At 61.1% G+C, this 25,590-nt stretch overlaps 2 protein-coding genes across 2 annotated transcripts; one reads left to right on the top strand and one right to left on the bottom strand.

Annotated features, from left to right (window-relative positions):
- Positions 1–29: 29 nt before the first annotated feature.
- Positions 30–13,889, bottom strand: PORCN (porcupine O-acyltransferase). Its single transcript, XM_072920320.1, has 13 exons — positions 13,661–13,889; positions 11,944–12,136; positions 11,353–11,396; positions 9,704–9,885; positions 7,649–7,779; positions 6,385–6,399; positions 5,121–5,246; positions 2,918–3,018; positions 2,523–2,599; positions 1,729–1,792; positions 730–815; positions 409–519; positions 30–326 (listed from the first exon to the last, which is right to left on the bottom strand). The coding sequence occupies exons 1-13, from the start codon at positions 13,794–13,796 to the stop codon at positions 225–227; spliced, it is 1,368 nt and encodes a 455-aa protein (XP_072776421.1). The 5' UTR covers positions 13,797–13,889; the 3' UTR covers positions 30–224.
- A 638-nt stretch (positions 13,890–14,527) lies between these two features.
- Positions 14,528–24,573, top strand: CDK20 (cyclin dependent kinase 20). Its single transcript, XM_072920211.1, has 8 exons — positions 14,528–14,685; positions 14,753–14,866; positions 16,297–16,485; positions 18,981–19,102; positions 19,190–19,252; positions 21,926–22,049; positions 23,469–23,624; positions 24,358–24,573. Exons 1-8 carry the CDS (start codon positions 14,611–14,613, stop codon positions 24,571–24,573), a joined length of 1,059 nt encoding a protein of 352 aa, XP_072776312.1. The 5' UTR covers positions 14,528–14,610.
- The last annotated feature ends 1,017 nt before the right edge of the window (positions 24,574–25,590 follow it).

Raw genomic sequence — 25,590 nt, 5'->3', positions numbered from 1 at the left:
TGGCCAGCCGGGAATGATTGACAGAACCATCGAGGCGCGCCTTTATTGGCCCCGGCGCCACTTCCGCCCGACGAAGGGCGGAAACGTCCCGCGGACCGGAAGTCGGGACCATCGAGAGGCACTTCCGGCCGCGCTCTCGATGGCGCCCGGTCCTCCGAGCCGCTCCCAGTTGCTCCCAGTCGCTCCCAGTTCCCCCCGGCCGCTCCCAGCGCGCTCCCAGCGCCTCAGCGCAGCAGCCGGGCCAGCAGCCAGCAGCCCAGCGTCACCCAGTGGCTGGCCCAGTTCAGCTCCGACCACTTGCGCACGGTGTAGGCCATGCCGTAACCCTGAGGGGCCGAGGCAGTGTCGGGGTCAGAGCGAACCCAAACCATGGTGGGCAGGGGGGTTCTGGGGGGCTGAGGGTCCCACCTGCTCCTCCACGGCGTCCTCGGCCTCCACATCGAACAGGGCGCCCAGGTAGGACAGGTGGAACAGGGCCAGGGCGCCCAGGGCCGCGTTCAGAGCCCGCACCCACAGCGTCTGCGGGACCCGAGACCGTCAGGGACCCGAAAACCTCCCGAGAGCCCCAAGGAGCCCCAACGCGGCCCCGCAGCGAGGCTGCAGGACCCCCAGCATCCCCCAAATCCCCTTGGGGAGACTCTCTGCCCTCCCCATGGGGCGGCCACACTCCCCCAGCCGGGATCCCCATCCTGCCCCCCAATCACCCCCGAGCCCCCGAGCCCGTCTCACGTCCTTGTGGCGGTGGCCGCAGCGCGGGGGGCAGCGCTTGGACAGCACGCAGGCGTCCAGGATGGCGGCCAGGCGCGTCCGCAGGGCTAAGGGGAGGGCGGGGTCAGCGGGGACACGCCCACCGCGGGACACGCCCACTGCCCCGCCCAGCACTGCAGCCCCCGCCCACACCTTCATAGCCCCGCCCACCAGTGCAGGCTCCACCCACATCCTCAGGGCCCCGCCCATCCCTGCAGGCTCCACCCACACTTTCACAGCCCCGCCCATCACTTCAGGCTCCACCCACATTGTCAAACCCCGCCCATTGCTACAGGCCCCACCCACACCTTCATGGCCCCGCCCATCTCTGCAGGCCCCACCCACCAGTGCAGGCTCCGCCCACACCCTCAAAGCCCCGTCCATCACTGCGGGCTCCACCCACATTGTCACAGCCCCGCCCACCAATTCAGGCTTCGCCCTCATTGTCAAACCCCGCCCATTGCACTAGGCTCCGCCCACAAATTCAAAGCCCCGCCCATCACTGCAGGCTCCACCCACATCCTCAAAGCCCCGCCCATCACTGCAGGCTCCGCCCACATGATCACAGCCCCGCCCAAATTGTCAGAACCCCGCCCATCTCTGTATGCCCTGCCCACACCATCAGAGACCCGCCCACACCATCACTGCCCCAGCCATCACTGCAGGCTCCGCCCACATTGTCAAACCCCGCCCAGCACTGCAGGCTCCACCCACATCCTCAGAGCCCCGCCCATAACTGCAGGCCCCACCCACATTGACACAGCCCCGCCCATCACTGCAGGCTCCACCCACACCGTCAGAGCCCCGCCCACCAATTCAGGCTCCGCCCACATCCTCAAGCCCCCACCCCAATTCCTGGCCCCACCCACCCCGCCAATCACAGCGCTGCAGCCCCGCCCTCAGCCTTAGGCCACGCCCACATTCAAATCAGCCGCTAAGCCACTCCCACCCGGCCCCGCCCCTTAAAGGGGCAGCGCTGACCGTGCTCGGCGTAGGTGATGAGGCCCAGGGAGAGCAGCACGGCCGCCAGGTGGAAACTGAGGCCCTGGGGGGACACGGGGGGCTGGGGGGCTTTGGGGGGACTTGGGGAGCTTTGGGGGGGTCCTGAGGGGCTTTGGGGGGATTTGGGGGGGTCCTGGGCGGGTTTGGGGGAGTCCTGAGGGTCTTTGGGGGGATTTGGGGGGGTCCTGGGGGGCTTTGGGGGGCTTTGGGGGGGTCCTGGGGGGCTTTGGGGAGATTTGGGGGAGTCCTGGGGAAGGTTAGGGGAGTCCTGGGGGGCTTGGGGGGGGTCCTGAGGGTCTTTGGGGGGATTTGGGGGCGTCCTGGGGGAATTTGGGGGAGTCCTGGGGGGGTTTGGGGGGGTCTGTAGGGCTTTGGCGGGGTCCTGGAGGGGTCCTGAGGGGCTTTGGGGGGATTTGGGGGGGTCCTGGGGGGCTTGGGTGGGGTCCTGAGGGGCTTTGGGGGGCTTTTGGGGGGCTCCTGGGGGGGGATTGGGGGTTGCTGGGGGGCACTGGGGGGTCCAGCAGGATTTGGGGGGGGTCCTGGGGGGCTTTAGGGGGGTCCTGAGGGGCTTTGGGGGGATTCTGGGGGGCTTTTGGGGGGGTTCTGGGGGATTTTGGAGGTTTTTGGGGTGGTTTTGGGGTGGTTTTTGGGGGGTTTTTGGGGTGATTTTGGGGTCCCTCACGTGCAGCAGGGCGCTGGGGTGGTTTTGGGGGTGTTTTTGGGGGTTTTGGGGTGGATTTGGGGGTGTTTTGGGGGTTTTTGGGGTCCCTCACGTGCAGCAGGGCGCTGGCTGCGTAGGTGCCCAGCACGGCGGCGAAGGTGCCCAGGCAGCGAGCGGTCTGGAACACGTCTGCAACACCAGTGACACCAGTTACACCAGTATGGGACACAAGACACACCAGTATGGGCTCCAGGGCCCCAGGCATCCCTCCCAGTCCCTCCCAGTCCATTCCCAGTCCCTCCCAGTCCCCTCCCAGTCCCTCCCAGTCCCCTCCCAGTCCCTCCCAGTCCATCCCAGTCCCTCCCAGTCCCTCCCAGTCCCCTCCCAGTCCCTCCCAGTCCCTCCCAGTCCCCTCCCAGTCCCTCCCAGTCCCTCCCAGTTCCCTCCCAGTTCCCCCCCAGTCCCCTCCCAGTCCCTCCCAGTGCTCCCAGTATAACCAGTGCTCACAGGTGTGCAGCCAGCGGGACATGGGCAGGTTCCAGTTGGTCACCACCTCGGCCATGGAGCGCGGGAGCTCCACCCGCAGGGGCCGGGACACGGCCAGGTCCCTGTGACACAGGGGGGACACTGAGGGGACACTGACGGGACACTGAGGGGACACTGAGGGGACACGGCCAGGTCCCTGTGACACAGGGGGGACACTGAGGGGACACTGACGGGACACTGAGGGGACACCGGGGCACGGCCAGGTCCCTGTGACACAGGGGACACTGAGGGGACACTGAGGGGACACGGCCAGGTCCCTGGGGACACTGAGGGGACACTGAGGGGACACACAGGACAGGGTGACACAGAGGGGACAGGGAGACCCAAGAGGACACAGTGACACAGGGACAGGGTGACGTGGGGACAGTGTGACACAGGACAGGGTGACATGGGGGGACAGTGTTGACATGGGGGTCACAGTGACAGTGTCACACACAGTCAGTGTCACACAGGTCAGTGTCACACACTCAGTGTCACACACGGTCAGTGTCACACAGGTCAGTGTCACACAGGTCAGTGTCACACACTGTCAGTGTCACACACGGTCAGTGTCACACACGGTCAGTGTCACACACTCAGTGTCACACACGGTCAGTGTCACACACTGTCAGTGTCACACACTCAGTGTCACACAGGTCAGTGTCACACAGGTCAGTGTCACACACTGTCGGTGTCACACACTCAGTGTCACACACGGTCAGTGTCACACACGGTCAGTGTCACACACTCAGTGTCACACACTCAGTGTCACACACTCAGTGTCACACACTGTCAGTGTCACATACTCAGTGTCACACACTCAGTGTCACACACGGTCAGTGTCACACACACTCAGTGTCACACACTGTCAGTGTCACACACTGTCAGTGTCACACATGGTCAGTGTCACACACTCAGTGTCACACACGGTCAGTGTCACACACGGTCAGTGTCACACACTCAGTGTCACACACTGTGTCACACACTCAGTGTCACACACTGTCAGTGTCACACACGGTCAGTGTCACACACTCAGTGTCACACAGGTCAGTGTCACACACTCAGTGTCACACACGGTCAGTGTCACACACACTCAGTGTCACACACTCAGTGTCACACACTCAGTGTCACACACTGTCAGTGTCACACTCTCAGTGTCACACACTCAGTGTCACACACTGTCAGTGTCACACACTCAGTGTCACACACTCAGTGTCACACACGGTCAGTGTCACACTCTCAGTGTCACACACGGTCAGTGTCACACACTCTCAGTGTCACACACACTCAGTGTCACACACTCAGTGTCACACACGGTCAGTGTCACACACTCAGTGTCACACACGGTCAGTGTCACACACTCAGTGTCACACACTCAGTGTCACACACTCAGTGTCACACACTCAGTGTCACACACGGTCAGTGTCACACAGTGTCAGTGTCACACACTCAGTGTCACACAGGTCAGTGTCACACACTCAGTGTCACATACTGTCAGTGTCACACACGGTCAGTGTCACACACTCAGTGTCACACACTGTCAGTGTCACACACTCAGTGTCACACACGGTCAGTGTCACACACTCAGTGTCACACACTGTCAGTGTCACACACTCAGTGTCACACACTCAGTGTCACACACGGTCAGTGTCACACACTCAGTGTCACACACTCAGTGTCACACACTGTCAGTGTCACACACTCAGTGTCACACACGGTCAGTGTCACACACTCAGTGTCACACACTCAGTGTCACACACTGTCAGTGTCACACACTCAGTGTCACACACGGTCAGTGTCACACACTCAGTGTCACACACTCAGTGTCACACACTCAGTGTCACACACTCAGTGTCACACACAGTCAGTGTCACACAGTGTCAGTGTCACACACTCAGTGTCACACAGGTCAGTGTCACACACTCAGTGTCACACACTCAGTGTCACACACTCAGTGTCACACACAGGTCAGTGTCACACACTCAGTGTCACACACAGTGTCACACACTGTCAGTGTCACACACGGTCAGTGTCACACACGGTCAGTGTCACACACGGTCAGTGTCACACGCTCAGTGTCACACACTGTCAGTGTCACACAGGTCAGTGTCACACAGGTCAGTGTCACACACGGTCCCCGTCCCCGCGCTGTCCCCGCGCTGTCCCTGTTGTCCCCGTCCCTCACCAGTGCAGGTGCTCGTGGCGCAGCGTGGCCCCTGACCCCGCCAGCGTGGCGGTGGCCTCGGACAGGAAGGCCACGAAGAAGTTGCTGAAGTGGAAGGAGAGCGCGCTCTCGTAGGCACGGAGCCACCTGGCACGGGTGGGGGGATAGGGGGGGTTTGGGGGGGCACGGGGGGTTGGGGGGAGTTTGGGGGGACACGTGGGGTTTGGGGGGTTTGGGGGTGACAGGGGGTTTGGGGGGTTTGGGGGTGACAGGGGGTTTGGGGGGACAGGGGGGTTTGGGGGGACAAGGGCATTTAGGGGGACAAGGGGGTATTTAGGGGCACAGGGGGGTTTGGGGGCACAGGGGGGTTTGGGGGAGTTCGGGGTTTGGGGGGATTTTGGGGAAAAGGGGGAGTTCAGGGTTTGGGGGGACATGGGGGGGTTTGGGGGACAGGGGGATTTGGGGGGACAGGGGGGTTTGGGGGACAGGGGGATTTGGGGGGACAGGGGGGTTTGGGGGACAGGGGGATTTGGGGGGACAGGGGGGTTTGGGGGTCAAGGAGATTTGGGGGCACACAGGGGTTTGGGGGCACAGGGTGGTTTGGGGTGGTTTGGGGGGCACAGGGGGGTTTTGGGGGGACAGGGGGGTTTGGGGGATAGGGGGATTTGGGGGGACAGGGGGGTTTGGGGGGTCAAGGAGATTTGGGGGGACACGGGGGGTTTGGGGTGATTTGGGGGGACAGGGGGGTTTGGGGGCACAGAGGGTTTGGGGGGGATTTAGGGGAGTTTGGGGATGTTCAGGGTTTTGAGGGATTTGGGGGGTTTGGGGGCAATTTGGGGGAGTTTGGGGGCAATTTGGGGGAGTTCGGGGTTTGGTGGGATTTGGGGGAGTTTGGGGTTTGGGGGAGTTCAGGGTTTGGGGGGAATTGGGGGAGTTTGGGGGGGAGTTTGGGGGGGATTTGGGGTTAGGGGGGATTTGGGAGAGGATTTGGGGTTTGGGGGGATTTGGGGGAGTTTGGGAGGGGATTTGGGGGGGATTTGGGGTTTGGGGGGATTTGGGGGAGTTTGGGAGGGGATTTGGGGTTTGGGGGGCACAGGGGAGATGGGGGGGACACACATTAAGGTGCCACCCCCCATCTCAGGTTCCCTCAATGTCCCCCCCATCCCCCAAATTCCCCCAGATCCCCCCTGTGCCCCCCTCCCCCCATCCCCACACCCTCCCAGGGACCCCACAAATCCCCTGGGCCCCCAAAATCCCCCCCAAAATCCCCCAAAATCCCCCTCACCTGGCCAGGACGCTCCTGGGCAGCAGCGGGGGAACAGCGACGTCAGTCGGGGGGCTGGGGGGTCCCGGGGGATTTTGGGGGTCCCGGGGGATTTTGGGGGGCCCCCAGGGGATGTTCAGGGGTTCCACCTGTGGCTGGGGGTCCCCGAGGGATTTTGGGGGTCCTGGGAAGGGATTTTGGGACCCCCCAAAGGGTTTTGGGGCCCTTGGTACCATTGGGGGTTCACGGGGTTCTTGGAAGGGTTTTGGGGGTCCCCGAGGGATTTTGGGGGGTCCCGGGGGGGGTGGGGATGCCCGGGAAGATTTGGGGGGGCCCTGGGGGCTTTGAGGGTCCCTGGGGAGGGTTTGGAGGGGATTTTGGGGGGAATTTGGGGGGATTTGGGGGAATTTTGGGGATATTTTGGGCAGATTGTTGGGATTTGGGGGAGTTTTGGAGAGATTTTGGGGATATTTTGGGGGATATTTTGAGGGGATTTGGGGGATGTTTTGGGCATATTTTGGGGAGATTTGTGGGGTATTTTGGGGGATATTTTGGGGGGGTAGTTGGGAGATTCGGAGGGTATTTTGGGGATATTTTGGGGGATTTGGGTGGTGTTTTGGGGATATTTTGGGGGTCGTTTTTAGGGGATTTGGGGGTTATTTTGGGGATGTTTTTGGGGGATAATTTGGGGAGTATTTTGGGGATATTTTGGGGATGTTTTGGGGGATTTGGGTGGTGTTTTGGGGATATTTTGGGGAGATTTGTGGGGATTTGTGGGATAATTTGGGGCGTTGTTGGGGGATTCGTGGAGTGTTTTGGGGATGTTTTGGGGGATGTTTTGGGGGATTTGTGGGGTGTTTTGGGGGGTGTTTTGGGGATGTTTTGGGGGATTTGTGGGGTATTTTGGGGGATATTTTGGGGATGTTTTGGGGGATTTAGGGGATAATTTGGGGGCATTGTTAGGGGATTTGGGGGATGTTTTGGGGATGTTTTGGGGGATCTGGGGGGTATTTTGGGGGATGTTTTGGGGATGTTTTGGGGATGTTTTGGGGATCTGGGGGGTGTTTTGGGGATGTTTTGGGGGATATTTCGGGGGGTGTTTTGGGGATGTTTTGGGGGATCTGGGGGATATTTTGGGGGGTGTTTTGGGGGATTTGTGGGGTATTTTGGGGGTGTTTTGGGGACGTTTTGGGGATGTTTTGGGGCTGTTTTGGGGCTGTTTTGGGGGATCTGGGGGATATTTTGGGGGATGTTTTAGGGCTGTTTTGGGGGACGTGGGTGCCACCTGCGCAGGGCCCGTGCCCCGTAGAGGGGCAGCAGGCTGGAGAACAGGAACGGTGCCAGGCAGGTGCTGACCAGCAGGCAGAGCAGCGCCAGCCCCAGACTCCGCAGCCCCTTCCGCGCCCAGGCCGCGCTCTGGGGACACCGTGCGTCAGGGACAGGGACAGGGACACAGGGACAGACACACGGACACGGGGACACGGGGACAGACACAGGGACACGGGGACAGACACAGGGACACAGGGACAGCCCCAAACTCCGCAGCCCCTTCCGCGCCCAGGCCGCGCTCTGGGGACACCGCGCGTCAGGGACAGGGACACGGGGACAGGGACAGACACACGGACACCTGTCCCCTCCCAGACACCCCAAATCCCAGCACCCCCCAACACCCCTCACCCCCCCAGGGCCCCCCAAACCCTCAGTGCCCAAAACCTGCCCCCCAGTGCCCCCCAAATTCCCATTTCCCCCCAAATCCCCATTTTCTCCCACCAAATCAAATTTTTCCTGCCAAATCCCCATTTCCCCCCCCAAAACCCCCATTTTTCCCCCCAAATCCCCATTTTCTCCCCCCAAATCCCATTTTTTTCCAATTCCCATTTTAAATCCCATTTTTTTCCCCTTAAATCCCCACTTTTTTCCCCCCAAATCCCCATTTTTCCCCCCCAAATCCCCATTTTCTCCCCCTAAACTCCCATTTTTCCCCCAAATCCCCATTTTTCCCCCCCAAATCCCCATTTTCTCCCCACAAATCCCTATTTTTCCGCCAAATCCCATTTCCCCCCCAAACCCCCATTCCCCCCAAACTCCCCCAACCTCCCCAAATCCCCTATTTCTCCCCGAATCCCCATTTCCCCCCAAACTCCCCCAAATCCCCGTTTCCCCTCAAATCCCCATTTCCTCCAAATCCGTTTTTCCCCCATTTTCCCCAAACCCCCTTTTCCCCCCCCAAACCCCCGTTTTTCCCCACAAATCCCATTTTTCTCCCCTTAAATCCTCATTTTTTCCACCAAAACCCCGATTTTCCCCCACAATCCCCGATTTTCTGCCCCCAAATCCCCGTTTTCCCCCCAGATGCTGATTTAAATCCCATTTTTCCCCCAAATCCCTGTTTTTCTCCCCCAAATCCCAATTTAAATCCCATTTTTCCTCACCAAACCCCGATTTTCTGCCCCCAAATCCCCGTTTTCCCCCCAGATCCCAATTTAAATCCCATTTTTCCCCCAAATCCCTGTTTTTCTCCCCCAAATCCCAATTTAAATCCCAATTTAAATCCCATTTCCCCCCCCAAACCCCTTTTTTTTCCCCCCAAACCCCCATTTTTCCCCCCCAAACCCCCATTTAAATCCCATTTCCCCCCCAATTCCCGATTTAAATTCCATTTCCCCCCCCAAACCTCCGTTTTTCCCCCCAAATCCCCATTTAAATCCCATTTCCCCCCCCAAACCCGTTTTTCCCCCCCAAACCCCCATTTAAATCCCATTTTCCCCCCCAAACCCCTGTTTTTCCTCACCAAACCCCCATTTAAACCCCATTTTTCCCTGCAAACCCCCATTTAAATCCCATTTTTCCCCCCCAAACCCCCATTTAAACCCCATTTTCCCCCCCAAACCCCCATTTAAATCCCATTTCCCCCCCAAATCCCCATTTAAATCCCATTTTTTCCCCCAAATCCCGATTTAAATTCCATTTCCCCCCCCAAACCCCCGTTTTTCCCCCCCAAATCCCCATTTAAATCCCATTTCCCCCCCAAACCCCCATTTAAATCCCATTTCCCCCCCAAACCTGTTTTTTTCCCCCAAACCCCCATTTAAATCCCATTTTCTCCCCCAAAGCCCTGCTTTTCTCCCCCAAATCCCCATTTAAATCCCATTTTCCCCCCCAAATCCCCATTTAAATCCCATTTTCCCCCTCCAAACTCCCATTTAAATCCCATTTTTCCCCCCAAACCCCCGTTTTGCCCCCCCAAACCCCCATTTTTCCCCCCCAAATCCCCATTTAAACCCCATTTTCCCCCCCAAACCCCATTTCCCCTCCCCAAACCCCTATTTTCCCCCCGTACCAGCGGCGGCCCCTCCACGGAGCGCAGGTAGGCCCCGAAGGGCTCCCAGGGCCCGAAGACGACGGATCCGGGCGAGCAGAGGTAGCCCAGAACCTGCGCGGGGCTGGGCTCGGCCCCGCCGGCCCCGCGGTCCAGGTCAAAGCCCAGCGACACGGCCTTCATGGCCACCACCATCTGCGCCCCTGGGACCCCAAAAACGTCAGGGAACCCCCAAATTGGGCACCCCGAAATGGGGAACTGTCAAAGCCCAGCGACACGGCCTTCATGGCCACCACCATCTGCGCCCCTGGGACCCCAAAAACGTCAGGGGACCCCCAAATTGGGCACCCCGAAATTGGGAACCCTGAAATTGGGCACCCCGAAATGGGGAACTGTCAAAGCCCAGCGACACCGCCTTCAAGGCCACCACCATCTGTGCGCCTGGGGACCCCAAAATAAACCGGGACCCCCGAAATTGGGCACCCCGAAATTGGGAACCCCGAAATGGGCACCGTCAGGGGACCTCGAAATCGGGAACCCCAAATTGGGAACTGTCAAAGCCCAGCGACACGGCCTTCATGGCCACCACCATCTGTGCGCCTGGGGACCCCAAAATCAACCTGGTACCCCGAAACTGGGCACCCCGAAATTGGGAACCCCGAAATCAACCTGGTACCCCGAAACTGGGCACCCCGAAATTGGGAACCCCAAAATCAACCTGGTACCCCGAAACTGGGAACTGTCAAAGCCCAGCGACACGGCCTTCATGGCCACCACCATCTGCGCCCCTGGGCACCCCAAAACTGTCAGGGGACCCCAAAATTGGGCATCCCAAAATGGGGACCGTCAGGGGACCCCGAAACAAACCGGGCACCCCGAAATCGGGAACCGTCACGGCACCCCAAAATAAACCCGGCACCCCAAAATCGGGAACTGTCAGGGCACCGTGAAACAGGGAACCCCGAAACTGGGAACCGTCAGGGCACCCCCAAACCGGGCACCCCGAAATTGGGAACCATCAGGGGACCCCCAAACCGGGCACCCCGAAATTGGGAACCATCAGGGCACCCTGAAACAGGGGGCACCCCAAAACCGGGAACCCCAAAATCAGCATGTCAGGGTACCCCACACTGGGGAACCCCAAAACTGGGGGGATCCCAAAACTGGGGGGACCCCAACACCGGGACCATTCAGGGGAACCCCAACACCGCAGGGGACCCCAATACTGGGGAAATCCAACACCAGGGGGATCCCAAAATCAGAGAGCACCCCAATATTGGGGAAATCCAACACCAGGGGGATCCCAAAATCAGAGAGCACCCCAAAATCAGCGGCAACTCCAAAACCGGGAGCACCCCAACATCAGGGGGGGATCCCAACATCAATGAGCACCCCAAAATCAGAGAGGACCCCAAAATCGGGGTGTGCCCCACATCCCACAGGGGGGGAAGGAACTGGGGGGTCCCAAAAGGGGGGGAAGGGAGAGAATCTGGGGGTCCCGGGACCCTCACCACCATCTGTGCCCCTGGGGACCCCAAAATCAGGGGGGACCCCCAAACTGGAGGGGTCCCCAAGGCGTGGGGGGGGAGGGGAATCGGGCCTGTGGGGCTGGGGGGGAATTGGGGGTCCTGGGGGGATTGGGGGTCCCGGGGGGGGGTTGGGGGTCTCACCTCGCATCTTGTGCCACGTGACCGTGTCCACCATGTGCAGCTCCCTGGGGGGCTCCCAGTCACTCCCAGTTCATCCCAGTGTCCCCCATCTCCCTCCCAGTCACTCCCAGTTCATCCCAGTGCCCCCCATCTCCCTCCCAGTCACTCCCAGTTCATCCCAGTGACCCCATCTCCCTCCCAGTCACTCCCAGTGCCCCCCATCTCCCTCCCAGTCACTCCCAGTGGCCCCAGTCCCTCTCCCAGTCCCTCCCAGTGCCCCCAGTGCCCTCCCAGTGGCCCCAGTCCCTCTCCCAGTCCCTCCCAGTGCCCCCATCCCCCTCCCAGCATCCCCCAAATCACCCCCAACCCCCTTCCCAGTGCCCCCAGTCCCTGTCCCAGTCCCCCCCAGTCCCTCTCCCAGTCCCTCCCAGTCCCTCCCAGTGCCCCCCAGTGCCCCCGGTGGCCGTACCCCATGAGCAGGTAGCTGAGGGCGGCCAGGGTGAGGCAGAGCCCCCCTCAGAGCCCTCCCAGCACCCCCAAATCACCCCCAAACCCCCTCCCAGTCCCTCCCAGTGCCCCCCCAGTTCCCCCCGGTGCCCCCGGTGGCCGTACCCCATGAGCAGGTAGCTGAGGGCGGCCAGGGCGAGGCAGAGGCCGCGGTGGGCGCGGGCCCGGCTCAGGAGGAGGGTGAGGACGCAGAGCGCGCTCAGCAGGGCCACCCACAGCGCCTGCGCCCCGAAGAAATGGTGCAGGGCCAGGAGCCCCCCGGCCGCCGCCCCCGCGTGCTTCCCGCCCCGCGGCAGCGCTGCGCCACAGCGGGTCAGGGGGGCGCCCCAAATCCCGGGGTACCCGAGCCCCAAACCACCAGCACCCCCAAACCCCGGGGGTACCCTCACCCCAAATCCCGGGGGTCCCCTCACCCCAAATCCCAGGGGTACCCTCACCCCAAATCCCCGGGGGTACCATCACCTCAAACCCCGGGAGTACCGTCACCCCTCACCCCAAACCCAGGGGTACCCTCACCCCAAACCCCAGAGATACCCTCACCCTAAATCCCAGGGGTCCCCTCACCCCAAATCACAGGGGTCCCCTCACCCCAAACCCCAAATCCCGGGGATCCCCTCACCCCAAACCCCGGGGGTACCCTCCCCCCAAACCCCGGGGGTCCCCTCACCCCAAATCACGGGGGTACCCTCACCCCAAACCCCAAACCCCGGGGGTACCCTCACCCCAAATCCCGGGGGTACCCTCACCCCAAACCCCGGGGGTTCCCTCACCCCAAATCCCGGGGATACCCTCACCCCAAACCCCGGAGATACCCTCACCCTAAATCCCAGGGGTCCCCTCACCCCAAATCACAGGGGTCCCCTCACCCCAAACCCCAAATCCCGGGGATCCCCTCACCCCAAACCCCGGGGGTACCCTCACCCCAAATCACGGGGATACCCTCACCCCAAACCCCGGGAGTACCGTCACCCCTCACCCCAAATCCGGGGGTACCCTCACCCCAAATCACGGGGATACCCTCACCCCAAACCCCGGGAGTACCGTCACCCCTCACCCCAAATCCGGGGGTACCCTCACCCCAAATCCCGGGGGTCCCCTCGCCCCAAACCCCGGGGGTACCCTCACCCCAAATCAGGGGGATACCCTCACCCCACACCCCGGGGGTACCCTCACCACAAACCCCAAATCCCGGGGATCCCCTCACCCCAAACCCCGGGGGTACCCTCACCCCAAATCACGGGGATACCCTCACCCCAAACCCCGGGAGTACCGTCACCCCTCACCCCAAATCCGGGGGTACCCTCACCCCAAATCCCGGGGGTCCCCTCGCCCCAAACCCCGGGGGTACCCTCACCCCAAATCAGGGGGATACCCTCACCCCACACCCCGGGGGTACCCTCACCACAAACCCCGGGGGTACCCTCACCCCAAACCCCAAACCCCGGGGGTCTCCTCACCTCAAACCCGGGGGTACCCTCACTTCAAATAGGAACACCCCCAAACTTGGGGGTCCTCTCACCCAGACCCCCGGAGCCCCCCGGAACCCCCCGGACCCCCCCGGACCCCCGGAACACCCCAGACCCTCCCGGATCCCCCCAGAGCCCCCCGGACACCCGAACCCTTCCCGGACCCGCGGCCCCTCACGGATCCGCCGCAGCACCGGGACCCTCCAGATGCCCCCGACTCCCCCCGGACCCCCCCAGACCCCGGAACCCCAGACCCCCGGAAAGCCCCGGAGCCCCCCGGGACCCCCCAAACCCCCGGAGCCCCCCGGAGCCCCCCGGCGCCCCCCAGCCCCCCGGTCCGTCGCGGCCCCACTCACGCAGCCGGTGCAGCAGCCGCGCCCCGAGGCAGAGCAGCAGCAGCGGCCAGAGCTGGGCCAGGCCCTGCCGCGCCGTGGGCACCACGCAGCCGGGCAGCACCTGCGCCGCGAACTCCCGCGGAGGCAACGCCGCCATCCCGACCCCAGCGGGGCTCGCTGCGTGCCGGGACCCCCGAAAAAACCCCAAAAATCCCAAAAAAACCCAAAACCCCCCAAAACCTCCCCGAACCCCCCGCCCGCGCCTCGCCCGGCGCCCGCCTGAGGGAGAAGGGGCGTGGCCCCCGCGCCCACCAATCAGCGCCCGCCGTCCCTCCCCGCGCGGCGGCGCCGACCAATCAGCGCGCAGCGCGGCCAAATGGCGGCGCGCGACGGGGCGGCCGTTGCCAAGGGCGGGGCGCGGTTGCCGGGGAGCGGGGGATGCCGAGGGGGCGGGGCCTGGTCGCTAAGGGGCGTGGCTATGTTGCTATGGGCGTGAGCTCGTTGCTGTGCCGTGACCCATGTTGCTAGGGCTGCCGGGGGCGTGGCCTGTTGCCAGGGTGGTAGTTGCTAGGGGCGGGGGCTAGTTGCGCGGAGCGGGTGGCGATTGGCTGTTGCGCGGGGGCTGTTGCTAGGGGCGGGGCTTGTTACCAGGGTGATCGTTGCTAGGGGCGCGGCCTCGTTGCCGTGCCATAACCCGCGTTGCTGGGGCTGCCGGGGGCGTGGCCTGTTGCCAGGGTGATCGTTGCTAGGGGCGGGGGCTAGTCGGGAAACGCGGGTGTCGATTGGCTGTTGCGGGGGCTGTTGCTAGGGGCGTGGCCTATTGCCATGGTGATTGTTGCTAGGGGCGGGGCCTAGTCGCGAGTCGCGGGTGCCGATTGGCTGTTGCCAGGGGCGGGGCCTGTTGCCATGGCAGCCCGGCGCGGCGGGCGGCGCGGGGCACTGTGGGCCGGTGGCGGACCGCGCCCGGCGGGATGGAGCAGTACATGGTGCTGGGCCGCATCGGGGAGGGCGCGCACGGCGTCGTGTACCGGGCCAAGCACCGGCAGGTGCGGCGGGGACCGGGGGGCGGCACCGGGGCCGCGGGGCCCCGCTGAGCGCCCGCTGTGCCCCCAGACCGGGGAGCTGGTGGCGCTGAAGAAGGTGCCGCTGCGGCGGCCCGAGGAGGGGCTGCCCCTGCAGACCCTGAGGGAGATCAAAGCCCTGAGGGAGATGGAGGCGCACCCGAACGTGAGTGAGCGAGTCCCGGTGCTCCCAGTGCTCCCAGTTTGGCTCCCAGTGCTCCCAGTGCTCCCAGTTTGGCTCCCAGTGCTCCCAGTTTGGCTCCCAGTGCTCCCAGTGCTCCCAGTGCCCTCCCAGTGCTCCCAGTCCCTCCCAGTTTGGCTCCCAGTGCTCCCAGTGCTCCCAGTTTGGCTCCCAGTGCTCCCAGTGCTCCCAGTTTGGCTCCCAGTGCTCCCAGTTTGGCTCCCAGTTTGGCTCCCAGTGCTCCCAGTCCCTCCCAGTCCCTCCCAGTCCCTCCCAGTGCTCCCAGTGCTCCCAGTGCTCCCAGTCCCTCCCAGTGCTCCCAGTGCTCCCAGTGCTCCCAGTCCCTCCCAGTGCTCCCAGTTTGGCTCCCAGTGCTCCCAGTCCCTCCCAGTCCCTCCCAGTCCCTCCCAGTGCTCCCAGTGCTCCCAGTCCCTCCCAGTGCTCCCAGTGCTCCCAGTGCTCCCAGTCCCTCCCAGTGCTCCCAGTTTGGCTCCCAGTGCTCCCAGTATGGCTCCCAGTGCTCCCAGTTTGGCTCCCAGTTTGGCTCCCAGTGCTCCCAGTTTGGCTCCCAGTGCTCCCAGTGCTCCCAGTGCTCCCTGTTTGGCTCCCAGTGCTCCCAGTCCCTCCCAGTGCCCCCAGTGCCCCCAGTGCTCCCAGTGCTCCCAGTCCCCCCAAATCCCCAGTGACGCCCCCATCCTCCCGCCCCCCCCCATTTCAGGGTTCCCCCCCTATTGCGGGTCCCCCCCCCCCATTCCTGCCCCATTTCCCCGTGTCCCCCCCCAGTTCCGGTGTCCCCGTGACCCCCCGCTGTCCCCTCCCCCACCTGGGCCGGCTCCCGGTGTCACCGTCCCCGGTGTCCCCCCAGGTGCCACTGTCCCTGCTGTCCCCGGCATTCCCCGTGTCCCCGCTGCGTCCCCAGTGTCCTCCCTGCTGTCCCCGCTCTGTCCCCGCTGATGTCCCCGCTGTCCCCGCTGTCCCCGCAGGTGATTCGGCTCCATTCCCGCTGTCCTCATTCTGTCCCCGCTGTCCCCTCGCTGTCCCCACTGATGTCCCCGCTCTATCCCCACTCTGTCCCCGCTCTGTCCCCGCTCTGTCCCCTCTCTGTCCCCGCTCTGTCCCCGCTCTGTCCCCTCTCTGTCCCCTCTCTGTCCCCAGGGCTGTCCCCGCTGTCCCCAGGGCTGTCCCCGCTGTCCCCAGGGCTGTCCCCGCTCTATCCCCGCTCTGTCCCCGCTCTGTCCCTGCTCTGTCCCCACTATCCCCACTGACGTCCCCTTGCTGTCCCCTCCCTGTCCCCGCTGTCCCCGCAGGTGATCCGGCTCCATTCCCGCTGTCCTCATTCTGTCCCCGCTGTCCCCACTGATGTCCCCACTGATATCCCCGCTGATGTCCCCTCACTGTCCCCTCTGTCCCCGCAGGTGATCCGGCTCCGCGCCGCCTTTGCGCAGGGCCCGGCGGTGGTTTTGGCTCTGGAGCTGCTGGTGGCGGATCTCGGGGGGCTCCTGCGGGCGGCCCCCGCCCCGCTGCCCCCGGCCCGGGTGCGGGCGCTGCTGGCCATGACCCTGCGGGGGCTGGGCCACCTGCACGGGCAGCGCCTGCTGCACAGGGTGAGCCTGAAATGGGAGTGGGGATGTCAAAAATGGGATTGGGGACCCCAAAAATGGGATTGGGGACCCCGAAAATGGGATTGGGGATGTCAAAAATGGGATTGGGGACCCCGAAAATGGGATTGGGGACCCCGAAAATGGGATTGGGGATGTCAAAAATGGGATTGGGGACCCCGAAAATGGGATTGGGGACACCAAAAATGGGATTGGGGACCCCGAAAATGGGATAAGGGAACCCGAAAATGGGATTGGGGATGCCAAAAATGGGATTGGGGACACAAAAAATGGGATTGGGGATGCCAAAAATGGGATTGGGGACCTCAAAAATGGGATAAAGGACCCCAAAAATGGGGGGGCTGGGCCACCTGCACGGGCAGCGCCTGCTGCACCGGGTGAGCCTAAAATGGGATTGGGGATGTCAAAAATGGGATTGGGGACCCCAAAAATGGGATAAGGGACCCCGAAATTGGGATTGGGGACCCCAAAAATGGGTTTGGGGACACCAAAAATGGGATTGGGGACCCCAAAAATGGGATAAGGGACCCCGAAAATGGGAGTGGGGACCCCAAAAATGGGATAAGGGACCTCAAAAATTGGATTGGGGACACCAAAAATGGGATTGGAGAACTGGAAAATGGGATAGGGGACACCAGAAATGGGATTGGAGATGTCAAAAATGGGACTGAGGACCCCCAAAATGGGATAAGGGACCCCAAAACCGGGAGTGGGGACCCCAAAAATGGGAGTGGGGACCCCAAAAATGGGATTTGGGACACCAAAAATGGGATTGGGGACCCCGAAAATGGGATTGGGGACCCTAAAACCGGGGTGGGGTTCCCCAAAACCGGGGTGGGGGATCCCAAAAACAGGACTGGGGACCAAAATAGGGGAGTGGGGTCCCCAAAAATGGGAGTGGGGACCCCAAAAATGGGATAGGGGACCCCGAAAACAGGAGTGGGGATCCCAAAAATGGGAGTGGGGACCCCAAAATTTGGGATTGGGGACCCCAAAACCGGGGTGAGGACCTGTGGTGGGACCCCAATATCTGCAGGGGGGGGTGCCCGGGTGTTGAGCGCGCCCCAAAATCGAGGTGGGCGCCGCGTTCTGGGGGTGTCACTGACCTGGGGAGCCCCGGGGGGGTACCCCGAGTTTTTGGGGTCCCCCCCGAGCCGAGGCGGATTTTGGGGTGCAGGACCTGAAACCCGCCAACCTGCTGCTGGACAGCGCCGGGCGCCTCAAACTGCGGGGGGATGGGGGACCCCAAAAATGGGATTGGGGACCCCAAAAATGGGATTGGGGACCTCAAAAATGGGATTGGGGACCCCAAAAATGGGATTGGGGACCTCAAAAATGGGATTGGAAACCTCAAAAATGGGATTGGGGACCCCAAAAATGGGATAAGGGATCTCAAAAATGGGATGAGGGACCCCAAAACCGGGAGTGGGGACCCCAAAATTTGGGATTGGGTACCCTAAAAATGGGATTTGAGATGCAAAAAATGGGAGTGGGGACCCCAAAAATGGGATTGGGGACCCTAAAACCGGGGTGGGGTTCCCCAAAACCGGGGTGGGGGATCCCAAAAACGGGACTGGGGACCAAAATATGGGAGTGGGGTCCCCAAAAATGGGAGTGGGGACCCCAAAAATGGGATAGGGGACCCCGAAAACAGGAGTGGGGATCCCAAAAATGGGATTGGGGACCCCAAAATTTGGGATTGGGGACCCCAAAACCGGGGTGGAGGACCCCAAAAATGGGAGTATGGACCCGAAAACCGGGGTGGGGACCCCAAAACCGGGGCGGTCACCTGGGGGGAACCCCAATATCTGCAGGGGGGGTGCCCCGGGTGTTGAGCGCACCCCAAAATCGAGGGGGGCGCCGCGTTCTGGGGGTGTCGCTGACCTGGGGAGCCCCGGGGGGGGTACCCCGAGTTTTTGGGGTCTCCCCGAGCCGGGCCGGATTTTGGGGTGCAGGACCTGAAACCCGCCAACCTGCTGCTGGACAGCGCCGGGCGCCTCAAACTGCGGGGGGATGGGGGACCCCAAAAATGGGATTGGGGACCCCGAAAATGGGATTGGAGACACCGAAAACCGGGAGTGGGGACCCAAAAATGGGATTTGGGACACCAAAAATGGGATTGGGGACCTCGAAAATGGGATTGGGGACCCTAAAAATGGGATGGGGGACCCCAAAAATGGGACTGGGCACCCCGAAGATGGGATTGGGGACTCCAAAATTTGGGATTGGGGACCCCAAAACCGGGGTGGGGACCCCAAAACCGGGGTGGGGACCCCAAAATTTGGGATTGGGGACCCCAAAACCTGGGCGGGCACCTGTGGGGGAACCCCAATATCTGCAGGGTGGGGGTGCCGTGGGTGTTGAGTGCACCCCAAAATCGAGGGGGGCGCCGCGTTCTGGGGGTGTCTCTGACCTGGGGAGCCCCGGGGGGGGTACCCCGAGTTTTTGGGGTCCCCCCCGAGCCCGATTTTGGGGTGCAGGACCTGAAACCCGCCAACCTGCTGCTGGACAGCGCCGGGCGCCTCAAGCTGGCGGATTTTGGGCTGGCGCGGCTGCTCAGCCCCACCCCGGGGCGCCCCTACAGCCACCAGGTGGCCACCAGGTACCGGATTTTGGGGTGTCCCCCCCCGGGCCGGGCCGGGGGGTCCCCCCAAATCCCGAGGGACCCCCCCCGACCCCCCTTTTCCAGGTGGTACCGCGCCCCCGAGCTGCTCTACGGCGCCCGGCGCTACGACGAGGGCGTGGATTTGTGGTGGGTGCTCGTTTTTGGGGGGTCCCCCCGGATTTTGGGGTGTCCCCCATGGTTTTGGGGTGTCCCCAATGGGATTTTGGGGTGTCCCCCCGGGTTTTGGGGTCTCCCCCTGAATTTTGGGGTGTTCCCCTGGGTTTTTGGGGTGTCCCCTGAATTTTTTGGGGGGTTCCCCATGTTTTTTTGGGGTGTCCCACTGAATTTTGGGGTGTTCCACTGAATTTTGGGGTATTCCACTGAATTTTTTAGGGTGTTCCCCCTGGAATTTTGGGTGTTCCCCTGGGATTTTGGGGTGTCCCGCTGGGATTTTGGGGTCTCCCCTCGGATTTTGGGGTGTCTCCCCGGGATTTTGGGAAATCGCTCTGCAATTTTGGAGTCCCTCGATGTGATTTTGGGGTCCCCCTGGGATTTTGGGGTATCCCCCCTGGGATTTTGGGGTGTCCCACTGAATTTTCGGGTGTTCCCCTGGAATTTTGGGTGTTCCCCTGGAATTTTGGGGTGTCCCCCCAGGGTTTTGGGGTGTCCCCTGAATTTTTTGGGGGGTTCCCCATGTTTTTTTGGGGTGTCCCACTGAATTTTGGGGTGTTCCCCTGGAATTTTGGGGGTGTCCCACTGGGATTTCAGGGATCCCTCTGCAATTTTGGGGTCCCTCGATGTGATTTTGGCGTCCCCCCTCGGATTTTGGGGTGTCTCCCCAGGATTTTGGGGTGTCCCCCCTTGGATTTGGGGTGTCCCCCTGGGATTTGGGGTGTCCCCCAGGAATTTTGGGGTGTCCCGCTGGGATTTTGGGGTCCCTTGATGGGTTTTCGGGGATCCCCTGGGATTTCGGGGTCCCCCCGTGATTGGGGGTACCACTGTGATTTTTGGGGTACCCATCTGTGTTTTTGGGGTGCCAGGGCCGCGGGCTGCATCCTCGGGGAGCTGCTGTGATTTTTGGGGTACAATCAGTGATTTTGGGGTACAATCAGTGGATTTTGGGGTCCCCCAGGGCTGCCGGGTGTATCCTCGGGGAGCTGCTGTGATTTTTGGGGTACAATCTGTACTTTTGGGGTCCCCCAGGGCTGCCGGTTGTATCCTGGGGGAGCTGCTGTGATTTTGGGGTACAATCTCTCATTTTTGGGGTCCCAGGGCCGCGGGCTGTATCCTCGGGGAGCTGCTGTAATTTTGGGGTACCCCAGGTCAGATTTTGGGGTACAATCTCAGATTTTGGGGTTCCCAGGGCTGCCGGCTGTATCCTGGGGGAGCTGCTGTGATTTTTGGGGTACCCCAGCTCAGATTTTGGGGAACAATCAGTGAATTTTGGGGTCCCCCAGGGCCGCGGGCTGTATCCTGGGGGAGCTGCTGTGATTTTGGGGTACAATCAGTGATTTTTGGGGGTGCCAGGGCCGCCGGCTGTATCCTGGGGGAGCTGCTGTGATTTTTGGGGTACAATCAGTGATTTTTGGGGTACAATCTGTAATTTTGGGGTCCCCCAGGGCCGCGGGCTGTATCCTCGGGGAGCTCCTGTGATTTTGGGGTACCCCAGCTGTGTTTTTGGGGTACAATCTGTGATTTTTGGGGTACAATCTCTCATTTTTGGGGTACAATCTCTCATTTTTGGGGTACCCCAGGTCAGATTTTGGGGTACAATCTCTGATTTTTGGGGTACAATCTGTTATTTTTGGGGTACAATCTCTGATTTTTGGGGTACAATCTGTTATTTTTGGGGTACAATCTCTGATTTTTGGGGTCCCAGGGCCGCGGGCTGCATCCTCGGGGAGCTGCTGTGATTTTTGGGGTACAATCTCTCATTTTTGGGGTACAATCTCTCATTTTTGGGGTACCCCATCAGTGATTTTGGGGTACAATCTCTGATTTTTGGGGTACCCCAGCTCAGATTTTGGGGTACAATCTGTGATTTTTGGGGTACCCATCAGTAATTTTTGGGGTACAATCTGTGATTTTTGGGGTACAATCTGTGATTTTTGGGGTACAATCTCAGATTTTGGGGTTCCAGGGCCGCGGGCTGTATCCTCGGGGAGCTGCTGTGATTTTGGGGTACAATCTGTGATTTTTGGGGTACCCCAGCCCTGTTTTTGGGGTACAATCTCTGATTTTTGGGGTACAATCAGTGAATTTTGGGGTCCCCCAGGGCTGCCGGCTGTATCCTCGGGGAGCTGCTGTGATTTTTGGGGTACCCCAGCTGTAATTTTGGGGTACAATCAGTGATTTTTGGGGTACAATCTCTCATTTTTGGGGTACAATCTCTTATTTTTGGGGTACAATCAGTGATTTTTGGGGTACCCCAGGGCCGCGGGCTGTATCCTGGGGGAGCTGCTGTGATTTTGGGGTACCCCAGCAGTAATTTTGGGGTACAATCAGTGAATTTTGGGGTCCCCCAGGGCTGCGGGCTGTATCCTGGGGGAGCTGCTGTGATTTTGGGGTACAATCTCTCATTTTTGGGGTACCCAGCTCAGATTTTGGGGTACAATCAGTGAATTTTGGGGTGTCCCAGGGCCGCCGGGTGTATCCTGGGGGAGCTGCTGTGATTTTTGGGGTACAATCAGTGAATTTTGGGGTACAATCAGTGATTTTGGGGTACCCCCAGGGCTGCCGGGTGTATCCTGGGGGAGCTGCTGTGATTTTGGGGTACAATCAGTGATTTTGGGGTACAATCAGTGAATTTTGGGGTCCCAGGGCCGCGGGCTGTATCCTGGGGGAGCTGATCACGCTCGCGCCGCTGTTTCCCGGTGACACCGACCTGGAGCAGCTCTGCCGCGTGCTGAGCGCGCTGGGAACGCCCCGGGCCCGCGACTGGCCGGTACTGGGGGAACTGGGACGGACTGGGAGGGACTGGGGGAGAACTGGGAGGGACTGGGAACAGCCTGAAACCAAACTGGGAGCACTGGGAGGGACTGGGGGAACTGGGGGGAACTGGGGGGGGAACTGGGGGGGGAACTGGGATAAACTGGGAACAGCCGGAAACCAAACTGGGAGCACTGGGAGGGAACTGGGATAAACTGGGAGGGAACTGGGAGGGACTGGGGAGACTGGGAGAGACTGGGGGAAACTGGGAGTGAACTGGGAGGGACTGGGAACAGCCTGAAACCAAACTGGGAGCACTAGGACGGACTGGGGGAAACTGGGAGGGACTGGGAGCACTGGTTTATACTGGTCCATACTGGTCCACAGCAGCCCATACTGATTTATGATAGTCCATACTGGTCCATACTGGTTTATACTGGTTTATAGTGGTTTATACTGGTTCATAGTGGTCCATACTGGTTTATACTGGTTTATACTGGTCCATACTGGTCTATACTGGTCCATACTGGTTTATAGTAGTCTATACTGGTCCATACTGGTCTATACTGGTCTATACTGGTCCATACTGGTTTATACTGGTCCATACTGGTCCATACTGGTCTATACTGGTTTATAGTGGTCTGTACTGGTCCGTACTGGTCCATACTGGTTTATACTGGTCTATAGTGGTCCATATTGGTCCATACTGGTCCGTACTGGTTTATACTGGTCCATACTGGTTCCCCAGGAGCTGGCGAAGCTGCCGGATTTCCCCAAGCTGCGGTTCCAGCCGCAGTTCCATACTGGTTTATAGTGGTCTATACTGATTTATAGCGGTTTATACTGGTTTATACTGGTCCATACTGGTCCATACTGGTTTATACTGGTCCGTACTGGTCCATACTGGTCCATACTGGTTTATACTGGTTTATACTGGTTTCCGCAGGAGCTGGCGGAGCTGCCGGATTTCCCCAAGCTGCGGTTCCGGCCGCGGTTCCATACTGGTTTATACTGGTCCATACTGGTCTATAGTGGTTTATACTGGTTTATAGTGGTTTATACTGGTCCATACTGGTCCATACTGGTCCATACTGGTTTCCGCAGGAGCTGGCGGAGCTGCCGGACTTCCCCAAGCTGCGGTTCCGGCCGCGGTTCCATACTGGTTTATACTGGTCCATACTGGTCTATAGTGGTCCATAGTGGTTTATACTGGTCCATACTGGTTTATACTGGTCCATACTGGTTTCTGTGCCCCCAGGAGCTGGCGGAGCTGCCGGATTTCCCCAAGCTGCGGTTCCGGCCGCGGTTCCATACTGGTTTATACTGGTTTATAGTGCTCTATACTGGTTTATAGTGGTTTATACCGGTCCATACTGGTCCATACTGGTTTATACTGGTCCATACTGGTTTATACTGGTTTATACTGGTTCCGCAGGAGCTGGCGGAGCTGCCGGATTTCCCCAAGCTGCGGTTCCGGCCGCGGGCGCCGCCGCCGCTGCAGCTGTTGGTGCCGGGGGCAGACGCGGCTGCACTGGACCTGCTGCAGCGGCTGCTGCATTACTGCCCCGGAATGCGGCCCCGAGCGCAGCAGGCGGGAACTGGGAATGGGACTGGGGATACTGGGGGGACTGGGAATGGGGACTGGGGGGACTGGGAGGGACTGGGAACAGGAACTGGGGGGACTGGGAATGGGGACTGGAACTGGGAAGGGGAACTGGGAATGGGAACTGGGAACGGGAATGGGAACTGGGAACTGGGAATGGGAACTGGGAACGGGAACTGGGAATGGGAATGGGAACTGGGAACTGGGAACGGGACTGGGGGGACTGGGAATGGGAACTGGGAACTGGGAACGGAACTGGGAATGGGAACTGGGAACTGGGAACTGGGAACTGGGAACTGGGGGGGCTGGGAGGGACTGGGAGGGACTGGGAGGGACTGGGAGGGAACTGGGGGAACTGGGTTTGGGGGGGTCCCAGTTGGGTTTGGGGGATCCCAGTTGGGTTTGGGGGGTCCCAGTTGGGTTTGGGGGTCCCAGGTGGGTTTGGGGGGTCCTGGTTGGGTTTGGGGGGTCCCGGGTGGGTATTTGGGGGTCCCGGGTAGGTATTTGGGGGTCCCAGGTGGGTATTTGGGGGTCCCGGGTGGGTTTTTGGGGGTCCCGGGTGGGTATTTGGGGGTCCCGGGTGGGTTTGGGGGGTCCCGGGTGGGTTTTTGGGGGGTCCCGGGTGTGTTTTTGGGGGTCCCGGGTGTGTTTTTGGGGTTCCCGGGTGGGTTTTTGGGGGTCCCGCCCCCCGGTTTTGGGGTGACCCTGCCCCTCCCCCCAGGCCCTGCTGCACCCCTTCTTCTTCGGGCCGCAGGAGCTGAGCCCCCCCCCAGCCCCGGGGGGGTCCCGGCGGAGCCCCAACTTCAGCCTGGAGAGGGCGCTGGAGCTGCCCCCCCGCGGGGCCCTGAGACCCCTCCCCGAATTGGGGACCCCCCGCGGGGCCCTGAGACCCCTCCCCGAATTGGGGACCCCCAGTGACCCCCCCGCGGGGCCCTGAGACCCCTCCCCGAATTGGGGACCCCCCCTGACCCCCCCTAACCTGGGGGACCCCCACTGACCCCCCCCGACCCCCCCTGACCCCCTCTGACCCCCCCGCGGGGCCCTGCGCCCCCTCCCCGAATTTGGGGACCCCCCCGGGGCTCTGTGACCCCTCCCCAGCCTGGGGGACCCCCACTGACCCCCCCAAATTTGGGACCCCCTGAGGGACCCCCCCTGACCCCCCCGCGGGGCCCTGAGACCCCTCCCCGATTGGGGACCCCCACTGCCCCCCCCCAAATTGGGGGACCCCCACTGACCCCCCCGACCCCCACTGACCCCCCCCCCGGGCCCTGCGACCCCTCCCCAAATTGGGGACCCCCACTGACCCCCCCAAATTTGGGACCCCCTACTGGACCCCCCCCTGACCCCCCCAAATTAGGGGGCCCCCACTGACCCCCCCCGAGGCCCTGCGACCCCTCCCCAAATTTAGGGACCCCCACTGACCCCCCCAAATTTGGGACCCCCTGGGGACCCCCCACTTCCCCCCCCCACTGTTGCCCCCTCCCAATTTTGGGGGTCCCCGAGGAGTCCCTGCAGGTCCCTGGGACCCCTCCCCAAATTTGGGGACCCCCCAGATTTCCCCCCCCCCCCAAGTTTGGGGCCAAAACCGCCGGATTTGAGCCCAAAACGGCGGCGAGAGGACAAAAAAAATCTGAATTTTGGGCGTTGGAAATTTGGGGCTGAAAATCTCCCGGGTTTGGGTGGAAATTCCTGATTTTTGTGTAAAAAATCCCCAATTTTAGGCTGCGAAATTCACGTTTTAGAGTGAAAATGTTCAGCTTTTCCTTACTAAAAAAATGTACATAATTAAAAAAAAAATCTAAATTAAAATATTTTTTTTAATTTATATAATAATGGGTTACAAGTCTTAAGTTTGTGTAAAGGTTGCCAATTTTGGGTTGAAATTTGTGATTTTGAGGTGAATCATCCAATTTTTGGGGTTGATCATTGAAATTCCAGGCTGAAAATTCCAATT

The sequence above is a fragment of the Taeniopygia guttata genome, chromosome 31 (genome assembly GCF_048771995.1).
Source record: "Taeniopygia guttata chromosome 31, bTaeGut7.mat, whole genome shotgun sequence".
Lineage (NCBI taxonomy): Eukaryota > Metazoa > Chordata > Aves > Passeriformes > Estrildidae > Taeniopygia > Taeniopygia guttata.
The sequence above is the reverse complement of the archived record's forward strand: the minus strand, read 5'-3'. Positions and strand labels throughout refer to the sequence as shown.

What these genes read in the sequence shown, in the direction of transcription:
- PORCN (XM_072920320.1), bottom strand. Translation starts at nt 13,796, where the DNA reads ATGGCGGCGTTGCCTCCGCGGGAGTTCGCGGCGCAGGTGCTGCCCGGC. An exon ending in CTCAGCTACCTGCTCATGGG is followed by an intron (nt 11,397 to 11,943) that starts GTACGGCCACCG and finishes GGAGCCCCCCAG; the next exon opens with GGAGCTGCACATGGTGGACA. An exon ending in CCGTGGAGGGGCCGCCGCTG is followed by an intron (nt 7,780 to 9,703) that starts GTACGGGGGGAA and finishes CGGTGTCCCCAG; the next exon opens with AGCGCGGCCTGGGCGCGGAA.
- CDK20 (XM_072920211.1), top strand. Translation starts at nt 14,611, where the DNA reads ATGGAGCAGTACATGGTGCTGGGCCGCATCGGGGAGGGCGCGCACGGC. An exon ending in GGCAGCGCCTGCTGCACAGG is followed by an intron (nt 16,486 to 18,980) that starts GTGAGCCTGAAA and finishes TTTGGGGTGCAG; the next exon opens with GACCTGAAACCCGCCAACCT. An exon ending in TGCGGCCCCGAGCGCAGCAG is followed by an intron (nt 23,625 to 24,357) that starts GCGGGAACTGGG and finishes CCCTCCCCCCAG; the next exon opens with GCCCTGCTGCACCCCTTCTT.